The following is a 19,121-nucleotide window of genomic DNA, read 5'->3' on the forward strand; positions in this document are numbered from 1 at the left end:
GATAAAGATAATATTTACTTAGTATTCTTTATTCGATGCACAATTATCAACACCTGAGCAATGTTTCTTTACATAATCTATAAAATACTTTAAATAAAACGACATATTCTATCAGTAGGACACAAGAATGGATGGTAGGGACGCAATATAATCTTTATCTTTTACAAAAAAGTTGAAAATACAAAGACAAGTTAGAATCTTCTCCTTAACGATACTCTATTATTTTACTTCCTAGGATTTGTAACATTTTAACACTACAACTATCGACAACTAATATATAAGACTTGTATTAAAGAAATTTAAGAGCATGCAATAGGAAATAACTAAGGAATATTAGCTTTTTTATTCATATTTTTATAGAAAAAATCTTTCTAAAAATCCACAGTTTTAAATCTATAAAATTTCTATGAAAAATTTCGAATTGGTGATTTTGATACTATTTAATTGACTTAATTTTTATCAAACTATGTGCAATAGCCGTTGTTCAGTCGCAGCTGAAAACTTGTTATTGCAGTTATCCGGGGAATTACCAAAAACTACCGAATTTTGTTTTCTTCCTCGCCTATGAATAATAATGTGCGAACTTAACACAGAAATATTGAATATGAATGACAAACAAATGAAGTTTATTTAGTATACTTTCCATTGAAAAATTTTACAACAAATGACTGTTGAAAATACGGACGCACAACTGATTAAGCAAAAATCGCTGGAGTTAAAAGTATCCTTACGTATTAGTTCTAGTACACCGAACTCTCACTATCATATTTTAATAATCCATGATTAAAAATGTAACAATTCTAAATTCCAATCAAACATTTCTTAAAAACGCAGTACAATAAAACACTGTATAAATTAATTTGTACATACATTACAAAATACATTTTACAATCTGTAAACAAAATAGATCTTCCCACTTAATTGAGCTGTTTCAATTTTATTTTAGTGTCATTTAACCATTTTTCCATGAAATATGTGGGCTGATATGACTGTTGTATGTTATTTATAAATGTTACGAACCACTCGACGTTCATTTTACATTTTTTCAGTGAATACCTGTGAACAATTTTAATTTGCAGATTAAACCTTTTTCATTCATTTTTTGATTCATTCGATTCAATTTTTTTTTTTTTTTTTTTTTTCATAAAGAAACATACCAATTAAAAAAATGGTATTGTTATTTTCTATACATATCTAGCGTATCTGACTTAAATGCATAACGTTACTTTATTTTTTTAGTTATGTTTAGTTTAGTCTTTTAGTTATGACGCGATATGAAGCAAGATCTTTATAGATATAGAAGATATGAAGCAATTTATCTTTTATCAGGTAGTATGTGATTCACCTAAAAGTCGGTAGCTTCTGCATGTTAGTGATAACATGTTTTAAGTTTAGAATTGAAAATGGACGACGGAGTGCCATTTATTTTTTGGAAGATTTATGGTAGAATTTTTAACTCTTTATAATCTTTAATGATAGCTCTGTTTTTTACGATCTCCGTGTTCATGTTAATTTAATATGTAATAACAATAATATATAAACAATATAGAAATAAAGCAAATATAGTATGCAAGTTATAGGAAACTTTAATATTAAGTTATATTGTATCAAGATATTTCATAATAAAATATCAACTAAAAGTTAAATAAAAGGAAATTTACTTTTACAAACCTTGATAAAAATCCTGTAATGAACATTGCCCAACTTTCAATGCTAGCAGGATAAGTAAATAGAAGCTTTTGCATAGATCTAATACTTGCTGATCCCATATTTAGCATGATACAGCTATAGGATAAAGCACATGCAACATGTGCATGGTTTTCAGTAATAATATTTCTATTAAGAAACAATACTTTTTGTGCGCATCTACTAAACAGTTGTAAGTCAGTTTCTAATAATATCCTGAGTAATATAGTCCAATATTTTACATTACCTGCAGGAAAAAGGAAAATAATATACCATACATTTATATAAAATAATATGTATGAAATACATAATAAGAGTGTTTTAAATATATTTTAAACTCTGAATAAGAGACTAGAAAATATTTGTCAGGCCATATCAATTCTGATAAATAGCAAAATTTTGTATTTGATTCATTGCACGGTTGATCCCAACAACTTTAGCCCGATTGCCTTAGATTGACTTTAACGAATTAAACTAGGGGTTCAAGTGGCGCCCCGAGCATGTTCATATAAGATAAGCCTGGACAATAAATAAATTAACTTTCGCAGCAAGTTGAAAAAGCGCTTCCTCAAATTGGCACCATATCGATTACTTGGCTTCGCTCTTTCATCTATGATTTCCAAACTTCGGGATCGGATGGGATTTCGATATATGTACCCGTATTGCTCGGGATCCAGTGACTCGATTCGGATATAAGCATAAACAGGCGGTCTAACTTCGAGTCGGATTGGCAAAAGTCGTATGACATCAACCCGAAATTTCGCAATTAATAAGAGATTAAGAAGAAAGGCTGGTAATAAGCCTTAAGTTAATTTAAAACCATAAAACACCTAGATTTTTGTATACGGTTTGTAACGGACAGTGTGCTTTTAGTTGTTTATGATCGTAATAGTGAAAATAAGTATAAGACGTCGCTAGTAAGTTGGCAGACAGAAGGAATGCGGGACCAATTGACTATTTCTGATAAACTCAACACAGTCATAAATCTCCCTTGCGCCTGTGCTTTTCCGATTGCTAACTTACCAGCAACGCACAGTACATGTTACACTGCTTGCTATTCTCATCTAAAGTTGCTATTCTCATCGACTTAAGTGGGTTACTCTTTACTTATTCTTAGCTAATTTCTTCTTTGAACAATACTTTATTATTTATAACAGAAAATATATTAAAATAGTACTTACCAGGATATCTAAAGATTTCTTTAGAAAGAATAGTAATGGCTCGTTGAACATTATTCCCTATCACATAATAATATGCAAATAAGCTTAGAACATGATGACCATATTCAGGATTAGGTACAGAGAACTCCAGTTCTTTTAGTACTAATCCAACTAAATTGATATCGCCATGTAATATTCCTAATGATGCGGCCGCTAAAAGACCTATTATAACTGGAGGATGTATTTGTATGCATTGGAAAAGTAAAGTTTTTGCATCATTTACTCTGTGGAAAGAATATGCTATCGCAGCCATCGCACACAATGTAAATGATTTCTGTGCATCAGTATTCGCGAAAGAATGCAGAGTTTTTTCATATGTATTATACGCCTCTTCATATAGCCCGGCTGAAAATGAAACAAATTTTAGCTATAATATATATCTAACAGTGTGAATAAATATTTCCTAGTTGTTTAAATATTTCATTACTATCCAGTTCTATAATTAATTTCGAATCATCACTTAAAAATCCTATATGTATATATATATATATATATATATATATATGTCGGGGATGAAAGGACATCGGAGCCTTCCCCTTGGAACCCCGGGAAAATCCCTTAACACCGTAATCTAGATTCTATCATAGGCGTAATTAAACAATTGTCGTCTTTCGATCCGATTGTATTTGTTCAAGATTTGTGATAATGAGCTTGGGCTCGAGGCGATAGCCAGTCGCCGAACGTAGCCGCGATCACGGGATGAACGCTTTGCCTAACAAAGGTATGAAGTAATTCTATAGCTCTCCTTAAAAGAAATATCTCTGGCGACACGCGACAGTAAACATTCCAACGGTCTCTGTCCCGTGGCTCGCCACACGCAGTCCCTATTCTTCGAGTAAGATGATTGCCAGATGTCGATGTGTCTCCACAGTACGTAATCAGCTAGCCCGAGGGCCGTTATAAACACTAAGATCTAGTTACCTAAAGTCCTTCAAACAGATAAACAGTCTTTGTCCCAACTACGGGAAGATAGGGGAGATCTATTTCTTTCAACGAACGGCGTCTCCCACTAGCAACTTTTCCTCGAGGGCGGCTAGCATCTTTTCTAACCACCGATATGGAGATTGACCAATTAGCAGCAACGTTAATTTCCCTTACTTTCTGAACGAAGACTATCCTCGACGAATCCGATGATCTCGTGTCCTTAGACACACCCCATCATAGTTTTCCTCTGCAGCATCATCGTGACGAAAAGTCATTCTCTCGCGAGATCGTATTAGCAAGTTACTTAGCGTCTGTACGCTCGGTGGATATTCCCCGTTTTAACAAAGAGTCCGACTTAGATTTTGTGGGCACGTTCATCCATCACCCCGTCGACCGCGGATTCGTTATTGAACCCAGGATCATTATCATTAGTTTCTCGAGTATCTAATTACCACGGCTACTTGTCCAATTCTATAATAATCGTATCTGCACTAGTCAATGTCTTCTCTATTGCTTATCGACAATGCGTAAACCAAACGACGGTTCGTTTCACGCCCCTAATCCTAATTCCAATGTAAACCCGACATATATATATATATATATATATATATATATTAATATTGATGTAAAAGTGTGATTACCTTTGAATAACGCTAACGCGAGATGGCATTGAGAATTATAGTTGATATTTGCAACTCCTTGACATAACTTTATTGCTTCGTTATATCTTTTCAGTCGTATTAGTACACGTGCTAAATTTATAGAAACAAGGTCTTTTTCGTTTTTGGTACTATTACATACAGCTACGGCAAATTGTTCTGCAGCTGACTTATAAAGTCTCTGTCTCTCTAATAATAATCCATATGCATTTCGAGCGTAACAATCATTTGGATGATTCTCTGTAACGGATGATAAATATTAAGATACGTATAGTACAATATACAAAATTTAAAATAACATTAATCAGTTACAATAAAATACAATAAAATTACGATTAATATAACTTAATGCATTATTAAAATTATAGATATTCATTTCACAAATATAAACAATATATAAAAAAATAATTGAAATTTATGGTATGTATGAAGACTTTCATAACTAACTGTAGCTTTTCCTATGCATAGTTTTATATCGACATTTTATAATATGTATTATATGAAAAGTGATAAAAACTTACCTACATACCACGTCATAACATCAGCAGCAGAAGATATTGCATGCATACTTTGTGTTGTATCCATATATAAAATGTCATGTTTGGTATTAGGATTTAGAATCATAACAAGTACCCAATGAGTGTATCCTATGGCAGCTTGACTATGATATCCTAATTGTCTTGCGTGTCTAAACAGATCTACTGTTTCTTTTCGATCCATTATTTCTGCAATTAAAGCTTGCCCTATCCAACTATTTATATATGACGGATCTGCACGCTGAGCTCGAGAATAAGCCTCGTTTGCTTTATACAAACTTCCTGTGAATTTAATTACACGACGATAATTTAATATACAGTGAATCGCGACGGCGCTCGAACAAAAGTATAATATGTTCTTTATTATTGCGTATTTTATCATTTTTACTTGCCTATATATAGATATAAAGTTCCCAAATTAGACCATACTATGGCATTATTTAATTCCTTATCAATCGCCATTACGAAAGCATGCTGTGCCAATGCATAGTTCTTTACGTACGGTGACATACAAATAATACCCAGAAGATTCCAATGTTTCCATGTTGAAGGACACAGTTTAACAGCATGTTTTGCAGCAGCTAGACACTTACTAGCATGATTTTTATGATTGATTGATGGATCATGCTGTAATTGCATTAAATAGCATAAAGCTAAATCATACCACAGAAAAACTGATTCCGGAGAAAGAGATAATGCACAACAATAACATCTGTAATTAAAATATTCACTCAGTTTCTTGCATACTATAACAAAATTGATATATTTATAATCTCATCGTTTATAAACCGAAAATATTTCTTAAAAACGCTTAGAAACGCTTAATTTTGCAGTTATTCGTCGTATTGTATTAAAAACCTTTTCTGAGCAAAGCTACACTATTTGAAGAATATTATAGTAGGAAAAAATGTCTCTCAAATATCCTTTTAAAAAAGTATCAAAGATATCCGTACTTTTCGATACAGCAAAAATATGTAAGTATCCTATTCTTCACAGCGGCACCTAATTAGGCAAGAATTGCCGCAGTTAAGCACACACTAGCATTTACATACATATAACAATATAACGTATAATAATAATAATAATATAGAATTTATTATAATATAACGTAAGGTTAGTGTAGATTATAATATAATATTTAGTCTAATATATTTACCTTGCAGATAATGAGAACATATCCATTCGTTTAAGCAATACGATATGTTCGTCATTCTCATATTTTATTAGAATAGATGATGCTTTTAAATGACTATATTTGTCTGGTAACATTGCTACTCTGTAACACACATCACCAAGTAACTTCCAGAGACAAGACATATCCTTACGCTCTTTAATAGCTACGGTTAAACTATCCATTGCTTGTTGCAAATAGTCATTCACACGACCCAAAAGTTGTTTAGCAGTATAGTCTTTTGCTAAAGCCAAACAGGTTTCAGCCAATCCTTTTAAAGCAGGTATATAACATGATTTATTTATCAATATTTGTTCAAAGTCTTTCTTTGCTTCGTTATATTGTCCAATAATCTATGAAATAACGAAATAGCAAACGATATTTGTACAAGTCTTTAAAACAGCTGTTAAAAGTTTCGTAATATTTAAACAAATATATCACTAGTCATGTCACGAAACAATCCAGAAAAATAATACTAACCAATTTTATATATGCTAATTGTATCATTGGATATAATAATTTTGGGCATAACTCTAATACTCGCTGATAAGATTTTAATGCTGATGTGTGGGCACCTCTTATAAAATACGCATCCGCTAGCGATTCCCAACAGTGGCTGTAAAGAATGTTAAACTTTATAAGAATGTAAAGAAATTCGGTTTACAATTATTCTCCTTGTTGCCTTGCACTCTCCCGTAATCTCCCACACGTCCATTCACCCATTTACACGCACAATCTTATTTTATATATATGTTATCTATTATCTATTATAATATATATTATCTATTGCATAAGTCTTTGTCTACTTGCCTAATTTACCTTCTTAGCTAGATCCCCCCCTCCCCCTCTCTCCACTCTTTCCCTTTTCTACTTTTCCAATTTCCTCACCCAGTCTACAATCCCATCTTTTCTTTTCTCATTCACTATCTCTCCTATACCGATCTTCCTTTCTAATTCTCTATATTCGTAAGTTTTATAATATAAATATAACATAATTGACTTTGAATAACGTCTAATTGTACCAGGTTGTTTGAGAACATAGTTTAAAGTTGTATCACAGAACTGACTTTAATTGAACGATATTTACCATTACTCTGGCAATATAAGTCGAAAAGGTTTCAAGCAGAAAGATAATTATTGAGTGAAAGGGAAAGCCAGAAAGTGCAGTTTATGCTCTCGAGAAATGAATTAGGTGAAAGATGTAGTGCAAAGATGTGAGAATTTGGTGGAGGAAACCCACCAGGTGGAAGACACAAGAGATTGTGGAGGGTAGGATAAACAACTAGATGATTAGCTGGTTAGGGGAGATAGAAAAAGAAGGAAGAGGTGCAAATGTGTTTCAAATCAAAGTAGTTTAGTGGAAGATTAAGATTGAACTACGTACCGTGTACATATGTATAGGGATGGGTAAAGGATGAAGAACATGTACAATGAATGCGTGTGGCAAAACCTGAATTCGGCAGCCTAAACTTCTGTCTAACTAAGTCCATTTCTTGGGTGCTGAAGCCGAAAATAAAAATTACACACAATGAATGTACAAGTTTCGAAACATTTTTCCGCGTCTCCCATAATTTTCGAGATATTTGACTGTTCTCAGTTAAACCAGTCAGACTTTATGTGCATAATACTTTTATAATATATGTAATATGATATATTTATTTATTGCCCAGTTTAAAATAGCTAATAATTAATGCACTTGTGTGCGCATTTACATTAAAGAATTTTATTCAGTATATTTATCCAAAATAAAACAATACGATTTTATATCCTTTTCAAAATTGACAGAACAGTCGAATAATAAAAAATACATACCTTCCCAAACGAGTGTTTTTTATTACACTATTATTTCTTCAAACATTAGCAATAGTATTACTTATAGTTATTAATATATTAAATTATTATATATTATTTGTTTAATATTATTAATATATATTAATATATATTTGATTTTTAATATTTCCATCGTCCATTTAAAAAGGTTGAAATATTTTTTTTACTAATTTTTCCAACTTCGGTAAATCTTCCCGAAACTTTAAAGATAGAAATATTACCAATAATTTCTCACCCAACAATCTCAGTATGTCAAGCCAGGATAAATGGTTTAATGTTAGGAGTTATACTTTCGTAAACTCGATTATATTCGCGTTAAATAATTACTATCTGTAGCATTACCTATCACTGGGGTCAGCTCTAATAACATGTTGAAACGCTTTAATAGCCTGCTCCGCATTTCCTTGATCAAGGTATTGCAAACCGAGTTGTAACCACGCCCATCTAGGACCGCTATCTTGTGCAGTTAACATTTGTAACAATTTTATATTTGCATCCTATAAATAATATCTTATTAACGTAAATAAGTCATAAAAAACGGAACAGCGATTTTTTATTCATTAAAATATTAATGGATAATAAATTTGGGATGCATACAGAAAGGGATATGCACTTCATAAAAAAATAGAATTCATCTTACTTGATTTTTAAGAAGCCTATACGCCGTACTTAACCCAATACCAGCTTCTTCAGAATTTGGATTAATTTGTAAGGCGGTTTGGTAACACCTCCTAGAACGTTCCATGTCATTACCATAGTCACGATAGTATTGTCCCAAGTAAACTAGACATTTCCAATTAAAACGATCGGCTTTCATTCCATTCAAAAAAGCCATCAAGCTGTAATTATACTCTGCCATTTCCCAATAGATTGTACCAAGAAGTAACCACACTTGGGAAGTTTGAGCCAAGCCTGGCTTTCGGACGACTGAATCAAGTATATTTACAGCTTCGTCGTATTGTTTATTTTGTTTTAAATATAACGCTCGAAGAATATTGGTATGTGTTCTGGTTTCATCTTTTGATTCCAAATTGTTCAGCAGAATCTCTACATCTGGCTGATGTAACAATATGCTAAGACGTGCACGAATCAAATCCAATCGCGCTGAAGGATGTATCTTTAATTGGAAATTAAACAAATCAAATAAATGAACACATAGGCAGAATAAGCAACAAATAAAAGATTTAAAAATCGAATATAATTTCACTCTTTACTAAAACTTAAAGCCTATTTAAAAAAAAAAATTCTGCAAGTTATTCAATCAGAATATTTCTTGCTGCTTTTCATAACTTTAAGTCATTTATTAGGCGAATGATGAATTCCATCACGGGAAAATGTAGTGTTTTCAGATAAGATGTAACTAGTCAGAGACTGACAAAAGGAAACATTCTGTGAAATAGCTGAATGACAACGTTAGGTTACACGCTATGTCTATGACAAAAGTCATCATAATGAGTTTTGTTTAGGATATAGCAGCCAGCTTACTCACTAGGCATTGATAAATGGCTTCAAGTTGTGTGAACAACTTTAAATAAACTTACTTAAACTAGTGTTTACAGAAAAATAAATCTTACAATTTTTGTAAGCTTATTCAACCTTTCTAGAAAGGATTTACAACATGATCTTCTGCGATGAGTAAATTGAAGCATAGATTTTATTTCAGATACTTTGTTTAGAGAATCTGGCTACGAGATAGACAAACGAGTAATATTTTTTGGTAAGCGGACTACGAGGGATCGCACAGCCCTTACATCAGAACCTTGAGTGAGTAAACTTATCTTGAGAAATTTCAAACATACTTTTTCATGGGAGAAGAAAAAGAACATGATCTTTAAAACTTTGAAAAGATTGGAAAAAATGCTTTTAGATTTGGAAAGAGATTTAGATAATTCTAAGCAAGAATTTTGTTGTTGTCGTTTCAAACTAAAAAAGTTACATGTGTAAATAAAGAGGATTCTTACTTGTTCACACATTCGGAATGCAGTTTCCCATTTAGATTTGTCATTAGTTAAACTCATTGATTCAACTAATGTCTCTTTCATTTTATATAATAATTTATTTTTTATTTTAGATTTCTTCATATCTAATACTCGCTTGGCAGCAACTTCTGCATCTTCCCAACAGTAAAGCTTCATACTTATTTGATTTAATGCCATCCAACCACATACTGAGCGCGGCGTTGATACAAGTATATCTTTCAATATATCTCGCGCTATGATCAAATTGCCCGATTTTGCTAAATCAAGTGCTTTAGCAATTTTAGCTACTTCACACTCTTTGTTCAATTTTAAGCAACCTTCATAAAATTGTGCTATATCGACGTCAGTAAAATTTTCATCCAAGATATTTCGTTCCGAGTAAGCAAGACATATATGTTCTGTAAACAAAATAGAAATAATTAGAGCATCAAAACCATATTATTAGAAAGAATGTTAAGTATTCTAAGGAAAGATTAGAAGATATCCATAAGATATCAAACTTCGGTGTTTGTTTATGAAATAGCTGCTATAGATTGCTATTAATCTGGTTTTGTGTGAAAAAATATTTGGGCTGAAAACTAGGAGGGTCAAGTCGCAGACTTCTCCTGCTACATCAGGAGGGTCAAGTCAACTTATTTCGTCAACACCGCTAGGTCAAGTCAACTTACTTCTTCTACATATTACAACGTCGAAGTCTAACATCAAAATCTCACGTCTATTAAGTATCCTCGAGTGCTACGTCCACTAACATACGAAATTCGACTGTACGAACCTTGCTCTACTATTCATATCTATCTCATCTTCGTGCGACAAGTTGTTATCGACGATTTATATCTACTCAACAGTGTAGTTTAAGTGTTGGAAATATATATTTTTATAATTCTGTGAATCACAGTGTTATATAAACTTAATCACCCCTATTATCCTAACGGAAATCAGGAGAACGATCAACTCGTGGTGTCGATTAGTATAATAGTAACGGGAATTTACGACTTCCGTTGACGTCTTTCCTCGCGATTGCGTCTCCCCGCGATTAGTCGAAATTACACTATATACCTAATATATATAATATGCATACAGCAAGCGTAGTAACGCTCATGTGTAGAGAGACAAGCGATGAACGAAGCAGCCCATGTTCCAACCTTGTGTGCGTGCAACCTTGGTACCGAGTAGGCAGTATAAGCAAGCAACTAGTAACAATTCTGAATAAAAAGTGATCGGGAATTTAATATTATATGAGATTAAGGTGTTATTATTGCCGTCAGTGGCGCATGTTAGTACTATGGTTATTGGAGATCCTATACCAAAGCGGAGAACGTGAGCCTACCACCTGAGTATTTACATGTGTTACATGTAACTTAAAGACATCAACATCACATACGTGGCATTCGAACGCACAGTGGGATGAAACTCAATCGAGGCGGTAAAAAGATTACATTTGTCATAGGCAGTTTCCTATCTCAACTTCCATAAAGTCATTCTAAGGATCCCATAAACCAATTTTCAAATTCATCCACAAAAATAATTTTGTAACTTTTGTTGCAATTATTTGAATTATTTGTAATTTCTCGAAGAAAATCTATTACCATTATCTCACCGTCCGAAACTCTGACATTTGGGGAGAAAATGTGCAAAAATTTCAAAGTAATTCCTCAACGAGAACCTGTACCGTGTTTAAGTTTTCAAATTTTAATGATTTCGCGTCAATTTCGAGCATAATCCGCTATTTGAAAAATATTAGCGAATATTTTTACATAAAAATACTATGTCTTAGACGTGTAATGATAATATTTATATGATGCAACTACAAATATATATAAAATATTTGAGTTTTATTTCTGAAATTAGTATATGAAGCAGCGTTTAAGACTTTAAACCACTGTATGTAACTGCAGGAGTCATAATAACTTAAATGTGGCACGGATTCCAGTTGTCCAATCACTCTGGAGTTTCGCATAATAAATTTTATTATTTTGTCCTCAAGTATCGCAGTTTGGAACGGTAAGATCGAAAGCAAATCGGAGGTCAAAAAATAAGGGCTACCTCGTTGAGCACTTCTTGAACAATGCTGGATGCCTTGTTTGTCCGCAATTAGTGCCGACTGCACTCGACATTGGTTTTATCACTTTTATGTTTGATTGTGCAATTTCCTGAATGATTATGATTATTAGCACACATCGCATCTGTATTCGAGTGTACAACTGCTACTGAAATGGCCAATCCTCTGACACTTCTTACAATGAAATATTTCCTTAGGTTGTTCTGCATGATACGTTTATCCAACGGGTATTTATGACAAACAACTGTTGGGGTGAGTTGATTGAGAAAGTGATACTATTGTCGATAAATATTCATCGCATTGATAGGTGATCTTCTTTCTGCTGTGTTGGTTACGCTTTTATTTCTGTTGGCTTCTGCCCTTCAATGAACTTGGTTGGATTGTCTTTTTGTCGTTGAATTTGCAATTCAGTTCTCATGTCAGATTCTGACGTATTGTCTACATTATTGGTTTCTGTGAGCCAGTTATATTAGTTATTATAGGTGTGTGTTGCGTTAACCTTCTGTAAATTAAAAAGTTGGTAAGTTGCGATTGCGTGTTTCCCCACTGACGCAAGAAGGATATCTGTACTATTTGCGTATGGCGAATGTAAGTGTATCTACTTGTATCAGATTGGGTGTAGCTGTCGTTTCTCTCATTGAACAGGTTCGTATTTATTGCTGGATGCATTAATCCAATGATAGGTCTGGATTGTAGCATTGTAGTGTTATGAGATTGACTTGTATCCTCTCTCTCTCTCTCTCTCTCTCTCTCTCTCTCTCTCTCTCTCTCTCTCTCTCTCTCTCTCTCTCACCAGTTGAATCTGATGTAGAGGCGCGCTATTTGCAGATAACAGGCACCCGCACACACTGCTCAAATTATCGGACGCATGTTGTCTGCTAATCTCGCAGTACTTTTTTTTGCCAAACTCGCTAATAATCATCACACAACACGAGCTTGTTGCCCTGGGACACTTATTTTGTCAGGAGCTATGCTTCGGTATTTCTTCACTGGTCTTCAACGTGCACTCAGCACAACGCTCTCGTCGTAACTCCCTTAGTTGCATACTTCAATCGCTTTGCTAGCCATACCGTTGAATGAATAACCGATACTCTAGAAGATATACAGTCGGGGACGAAATAAGTAGATAGGTAGTGGAAAAACCATTGAAGTTTCGTTAAATACGGCCTGTTTACATAGAAATGTAAATATTAATTTCAATTATTTACTAAATAATCTATCTACTGTAAGCATATATATATATATACACAAAAGTATGAAATAAATAAAACTTAAGTACTAAATAACACAATCACTAGGTCGATTAAGATTATGGACCGAGATTATGGTTATTTGGAATAGATATGTTGCAGATGCTAATCTCTCTCGGAGGCAGCAAAAATGTTATAACAACAGCTCCGAGATTAGTGTGTATTTGCAATTTCCTGAAGTCTAAATTACTGTTGATATAAATTGTTACATTTCTACTTTGCTATTGTAGTATTTGCCCGATTTTTGTGAATAACATCAAATTTCTTAGTTCTGATATATTGAATTCTTCTAAAGTTGGTGTTCTGGAGACAGAGAATATTTAATTGGTACATATTTAAAAGCCATTGAAGAATATTTATTTGTATTATAAATACTTGTCCATAACGTAATTATTAAGCGGTTAACAATTATTAGATGTCGAATAATACGAGAAATTTAGTGGCATATCAATGTTCATTTCGAATGTTTCAAAGTTTAAAAGCGAGTCAGTTTCCTCTGTAATACCTTTTATTACTTGAGCATGCCTTTGATATTCCTGTGGGGATTTCTCTTCACCAATTTCTGTTTAAGTTGTTGAATTGGTCTTTCCGAACTGTCATCGCTATCAGAGTAATTGTTAGAGTCCTTAGTCCTTTGAGATCGTGTTCGATTGATAGGTTCTGATTTGTTTTTAGTAATATCTGATTCGAAGAATATATCAGTTATATTTTGGTTTGGTTGAATATGCTGCTGTTGCTGTAAATCGGTTACACGTATCACTTCTCCTGATGCTATCCCATTCGTGTTTGCGTTAGCATTCTCTGTATTCATACAATTGTTTGCTATGGTTGGTGGTACCGCATTTTAGCCAAACGGCAAGATAATTTTTAAATGATAATTTTCCAAATGATTGGATTGGATATGGGGATCCTATTTGCAAGCTCGCCCGATTTAAATCCATTGGATTTTTATTTGCGAACATACTTGAAATTCACTACATGTATACTCAATTCATACCGAAAGTGTTGTGATATTTCGTCGTACAATTGAAGAGGGATTTCGATAAATTCAAGGAACATCAGACAGTATTGACAGAGTCATTAGATCGATAACAAAAGATCTTCGTGCATGCATTCAAATGCAAGTCATTTTAAGTATATTCTATGAAATATGAAATCGCAGAACACAAGACGCTGTATCTCCTGAAGAAAGTCAAACACAGAACATATGTTGATAAGAACTTCTTTTACCAGTGTTAGGTACTGAATTCTTTCCTTAAATATTTCCCACTTCGTCTACATGACAAGTTACATTTAGTGCTGGTAATGACACTACCGTCCAGTCTGTGCAATAGAAAAACTAAACTCCGATTCACGTCATCACCAATAACCACCGGCGTTGAAAACTCTTACTTGAGACACACATTTCCATTGTCCATATTCCAAAATGGGGACCGTATTGATAACAAACCTGTTGATGACCTGCTGATCGTATAGACAGTATCGTGATTCATCAGTGACTAATCATGCGACTCCACTCTTCCTCATATAATTATGTAATATATAATATAATTTCATATTCGTACGTGATCCAACGCTGTGAGAGATGATTCAATGCTAGCACTCTCGCACGATTTCTTGAATATCAATTGAATTGCCGAAATCTTCGGCGGAAGTTCATCGTAGACTTGACGTGCTAGTACTATCGGGTTACGCGATACGTTTCGTACTATGGTTCTGTTTTGTCACTTCTGTCGTCACGGTGTCTCTCTTCTACGACCCTGCTCTTGCTGTGTTCAGAAACTTTGCATATCTTGATATCGAGAGTTTTTATGATCGGCTCACAACAGACTCGCTACAACGTCTACGTACATCATCGTACGTACGTCGCATGTACACACCTTAAAACGTGACACACGTTAATTGTTATTTTCTTGGTGTAAGATAACAATTTGGGGCGACTTGTGCCTCTGTCGTTGCACTTCGCGGCATTACAAAATTTTCGTTGGTACTATATTTCAATACTCGATTACGAATACCGAAATTAACGAGGATCCCAAGAATCTAGAATTATAAGATACTTTCAGAGGGCTCGATATCTTCGAATTCTCGCGCACTTCTAATAAAAATCCGCAATTTTATGATTTCAAACGGATTTGCACTTACGTCACTCTACAGAGCACTGCAAGATAAAAAATCTTGGTATAAACGTATGTGTAGAATTGCGGGGAATTCAGTTTTCCGTATACCATACGTGCGTAATCTACTTCTGTGTGATATCTTCGAGACTTCGTTTTTGCAGTATTTGAAATAGGAAATTGCATTATACGAAGAATTTCAAGCTAGATTTTCTATAAAACCTTACTGTATTCTGTGCAACAAGTTTTCGATTTACATAAATCTCCAAATCATTTTCTACTATTGTCTAAATATGTAATCACATGAAAGCAATAGCAGTAAATTTTATTTTCAATTTTACTTTTTTCATTTATTAACAACTTTTTGAATAATTGCTTCACGGACAGCGACGAGAGTTGAAAAATAAGAGCCAGGTAAGTTCGAATCACGAATATTTCAATGGCTGTCGCTAATTTACTATCTCTTTAAATAATGGTTTTTGATCGATATCAGTTCGATAATAGTTAATAAATAATTTAAGACAAGTACTGCGTTATAACGTGTTGTATTATGTTTCTTTCAATGACTTCCGCGACATTTAAATCTTTATTACTAATTATTTTTATTATTTTTCGTTTTTAACAAATATCGATCTATTACGATCCTTTAAAATAATTTGCATAACTAAGTGATTAAAACATAAATATGGAAAATCGACAAATAGTGATTAAATGCTATTTTTGCTCAATTTCATCCCTTAACTAACAATATATGAAAACAACTTGAAATATGCTCGGTAGTTTAGAATATATATATGTATGCATAACATAAGAAAAATTTCTCAAATAATATATTCATATCTTGATAAATAATATTTTAAATGCTGAAAATAACAATTGAATGATTATAAGTGTACGTAGTTACTAATTTTAATTAATATGCAAATTTCAAGCACTTATTGCTTGCAATTACTATACAATGCAGTAGTGAGATGTAAACTTTATATATTAATAGTGGCAATTTTTTCGGAAATTAATACTTGTTTAATAGAAGCTGTTTAATCTATTAAAATATACTACTACAAAACATACTTATGGAAACTCTTGAGTTAAGACTGCTATTCTCTAATATTCTTCGGTACAATTCAGGAAAGCTATTTTTCAAACTGCTTTAAACACTCATTGTTAGTGGCGATTTTAATTCAGAAGTGAAACGGTAGATATCATTTATATTATACCTATGGTATAGACTGCAGCCAGTAGCAGTGTATATAATGTTAGTTTTAATATTTAATTCCTTTAAATTATGCAACCTTATTATACAATTTTGCTTCTTTGTACCACTTAGTCATTAATTTCTTTCTTGATTTATTTACCCTGGCACTCCTCTATTCTCTTTGTCATATCATTAAAAATATAAATTACAACTAAAGTTATGTATACTTTATGTGTACTGTTCTTGTATACTTTTATACTTTGTATACTATATATTTTAAATCTCTGACAGGCATGTTCGAGATCATGCCATATCTACTAACAAAGAAAATGAAAGTTTCTGGAAAATGCTAGCTATTATCTTAATCCTACTATCATTATGGAATTTTGTATATTTCAATCCTGCTCTCATTTTAGTAAACAAATAAAAATTTGTAATGTCTTAAGAAGCTGTTTAATATACAACTGAAACAAGAAATTATGTATATTAATAAGAATTTCCATATCTTGTTCAATATTATTTTACGCTATTTTATTTTTGAAATGTTGAAAAATTGGGTCGATAATGACAAAGAAACATAGCAGAGTTAATGTATCATGCAATTGTACATTTCCCACATAGATCAAATTCATTGAAATATAATCGTATTTGGCATTATTTTCATTGGCAAACCGTTAGAAATTTGTTTATAATAATCCCATAATTATAAAATAAAAAATATAAAAATTTTGTTTTGCTAAATTTGATAATTCATTACTAACTAGAATATCGGCAATGGTGAATAAGAGATAACATAAACGCTTGCTTCCTCAATAGTATCTGGAAATGATAAAGATGCATCCAATACCAGGAAATGTATCTACTGATAAAACAATACTGATAAAACAATTATGGAGAAACTATACAAAATTGAAGCATTTATCGCAACAATTGTTGCTATTGTGGGAAAAAGCCTATTATTGTAACTAAAAAATACATACATAGACGAGAGATATATATATAATAATATATGTATATCTAAAAAAGTTTAAATTTTGTCGTACAGTACTTTTGAATTCTTTTTGTTTCTTTATAGTACGTATATGCTAATATTTACATCTAACTGAACTCATTTCTATTAATACTATTTACATCATTGCCATTTATTAATTATATTTACCATTTACTGTTTACTAAACAATTGCACTCCACATGTTTCATGATATAGATAGATATAGATTGCATTATTATTAAATTCTATTACCTCATAAATATTAAAAATAAATCTTTAAATTCTTCTGTTTGCTTGATAAAAAATCCCATTAAAATTAATAAGCGATATTATAAGATTCCTTTGTTACTTTCATAAACAAAATGTTAAAATAGCTAATATATTATTTTTAATACTTACCTAACGGTAATGTATCTTGAGGGAATCGCTGATGCATATTGATAGCTTCTTTTACCAAATCGATTAATTCATCTTTGTCATATAAAATTTTTAAGTATTTTGTATAAAATTTTTGTTGGTCAGTTGCATCAAGATCATTAATTGTAGATTTAAAAACACTTTCTAATAAATTTTGATATTTATCTAGATTGTAAAAATTATCTAATAGCAGCCATCCAAGCGTTTTATCAATGACCTTAATTTTGTTATCATCCAAATTCTTCCGTAATTCAATTAAATGTTCAATACATCGAGTTATAGTCGTAACATCCTTAAGGTGTGTAAAAAGTTTTGAGATTCTACTCATAATATTCGTAAACTTGGAGTCACTGAAAATAAATTACTGAATAAGTTTTACAAACATATAACATTTATGAAGTATATAGCAATTGTATACCTTTCTATTTCCAAAAGCTTACAGTAAGCTAATAACAGTTGGTTATAACATTCATTATCGTCCAAGTTTCTTTCATAGTAAGATACTAAACCGTACCAAGCTAATGGATTGTCTGCTTGGAGTTTTGTACCTTTTTGGAGAATTAATGGTACTTGTGGTTTATACTCATCAATTTCTTTCATTGCAGCCGCCAATAACATAAGTGCGTTATAATTATTTTGATCTCTCATTAATATCTTGTTACATTTCTTAATCACATCTATATACTTCTTTTCTCTAAATGTATCACGAGCCGCTTTAAGAGCTACTTTTATTTCGTTTGACATTTTCACATAAAACTTTGACAAAATAAAATACGTCCAGAACTTAAATCGAATATATACAATTCGACTACAATACAGGCTTTATATCGATACATTCAATGAAATATTTTCTTAAGTATATCAATACGTACGTCGTTAGGTTTATTCGTGATCAAATACAATACTATAACTTGTAATACACATTATTCAAAAATCCTCTATCTTTAAATCATAAACGTTTTCTTCTATATCTTCAAAATACTTACTTTACCGTTTATAATATCCTCAGATATTGTAACTTTGATATGTATATATATGTATGAGAACGCTCCCGCTTATGAATCTAGTTATTTCCGGACTGGTGCTG

At 32.3% G+C, this 19,121-nt stretch overlaps 1 protein-coding gene across 1 annotated transcript; it reads right to left on the bottom strand.

Moving 5' to 3' along the window:
• Window positions 1-75: 75 nt before the first annotated feature.
• Window positions 76-18,892, bottom strand: LOC138189408 (tetratricopeptide repeat protein 37). The gene is made up of 13 exons (XM_069131465.1): window positions 18,453-18,892; window positions 18,017-18,384; window positions 9,988-10,403; window positions 8,667-9,143; window positions 8,369-8,523; window positions 6,677-6,812; window positions 6,182-6,549; window positions 5,418-5,737; window positions 5,011-5,307; window positions 4,472-4,729; window positions 2,868-3,251; window positions 1,672-1,933; window positions 76-1,056 (listed from the first exon to the last, which is right to left on the bottom strand). Exons 1-13 carry the CDS (start codon window positions 18,776-18,778, stop codon window positions 918-920), a joined length of 3,906 nt encoding a protein of 1,301 aa, XP_068987566.1. The 5' UTR covers window positions 18,779-18,892; the 3' UTR covers window positions 76-917.
• Between the last annotated feature and the right edge of the window lie 229 nt (window positions 18,893-19,121).

Source organism: Bombus flavifrons, unplaced genomic scaffold (genome assembly GCF_040668555.2).
Source record: "Bombus flavifrons isolate JBK064 unplaced genomic scaffold, iyBomFlav1_principal scaffold0040, whole genome shotgun sequence".
In the NCBI taxonomy this organism is placed as follows: domain Eukaryota; kingdom Metazoa; phylum Arthropoda; class Insecta; order Hymenoptera; family Apidae; genus Bombus; species Bombus flavifrons.

What these genes read in the sequence shown, in the direction of transcription:
- LOC138189408 (XM_069131465.1), bottom strand. Translation starts at nt 18,778, where the DNA reads ATGTCAAACGAAATAAAAGTAGCTCTTAAAGCGGCTCGTGATACATTT. An exon ending in AGAGCTGACCCCAGTGATAG is followed by an intron (nt 6,813 to 8,368) that starts GTAATGCTACAG and finishes CATTCTTTACAG; the next exon opens with CCACTGTTGGGAATCGCTAG. An exon ending in CGCGTTAGCGTTATTCAAAG is followed by an intron (nt 3,252 to 4,471) that starts GTAATCACACTT and finishes TTTCATTTTCAG; the next exon opens with CCGGGCTATATGAAGAGGCG.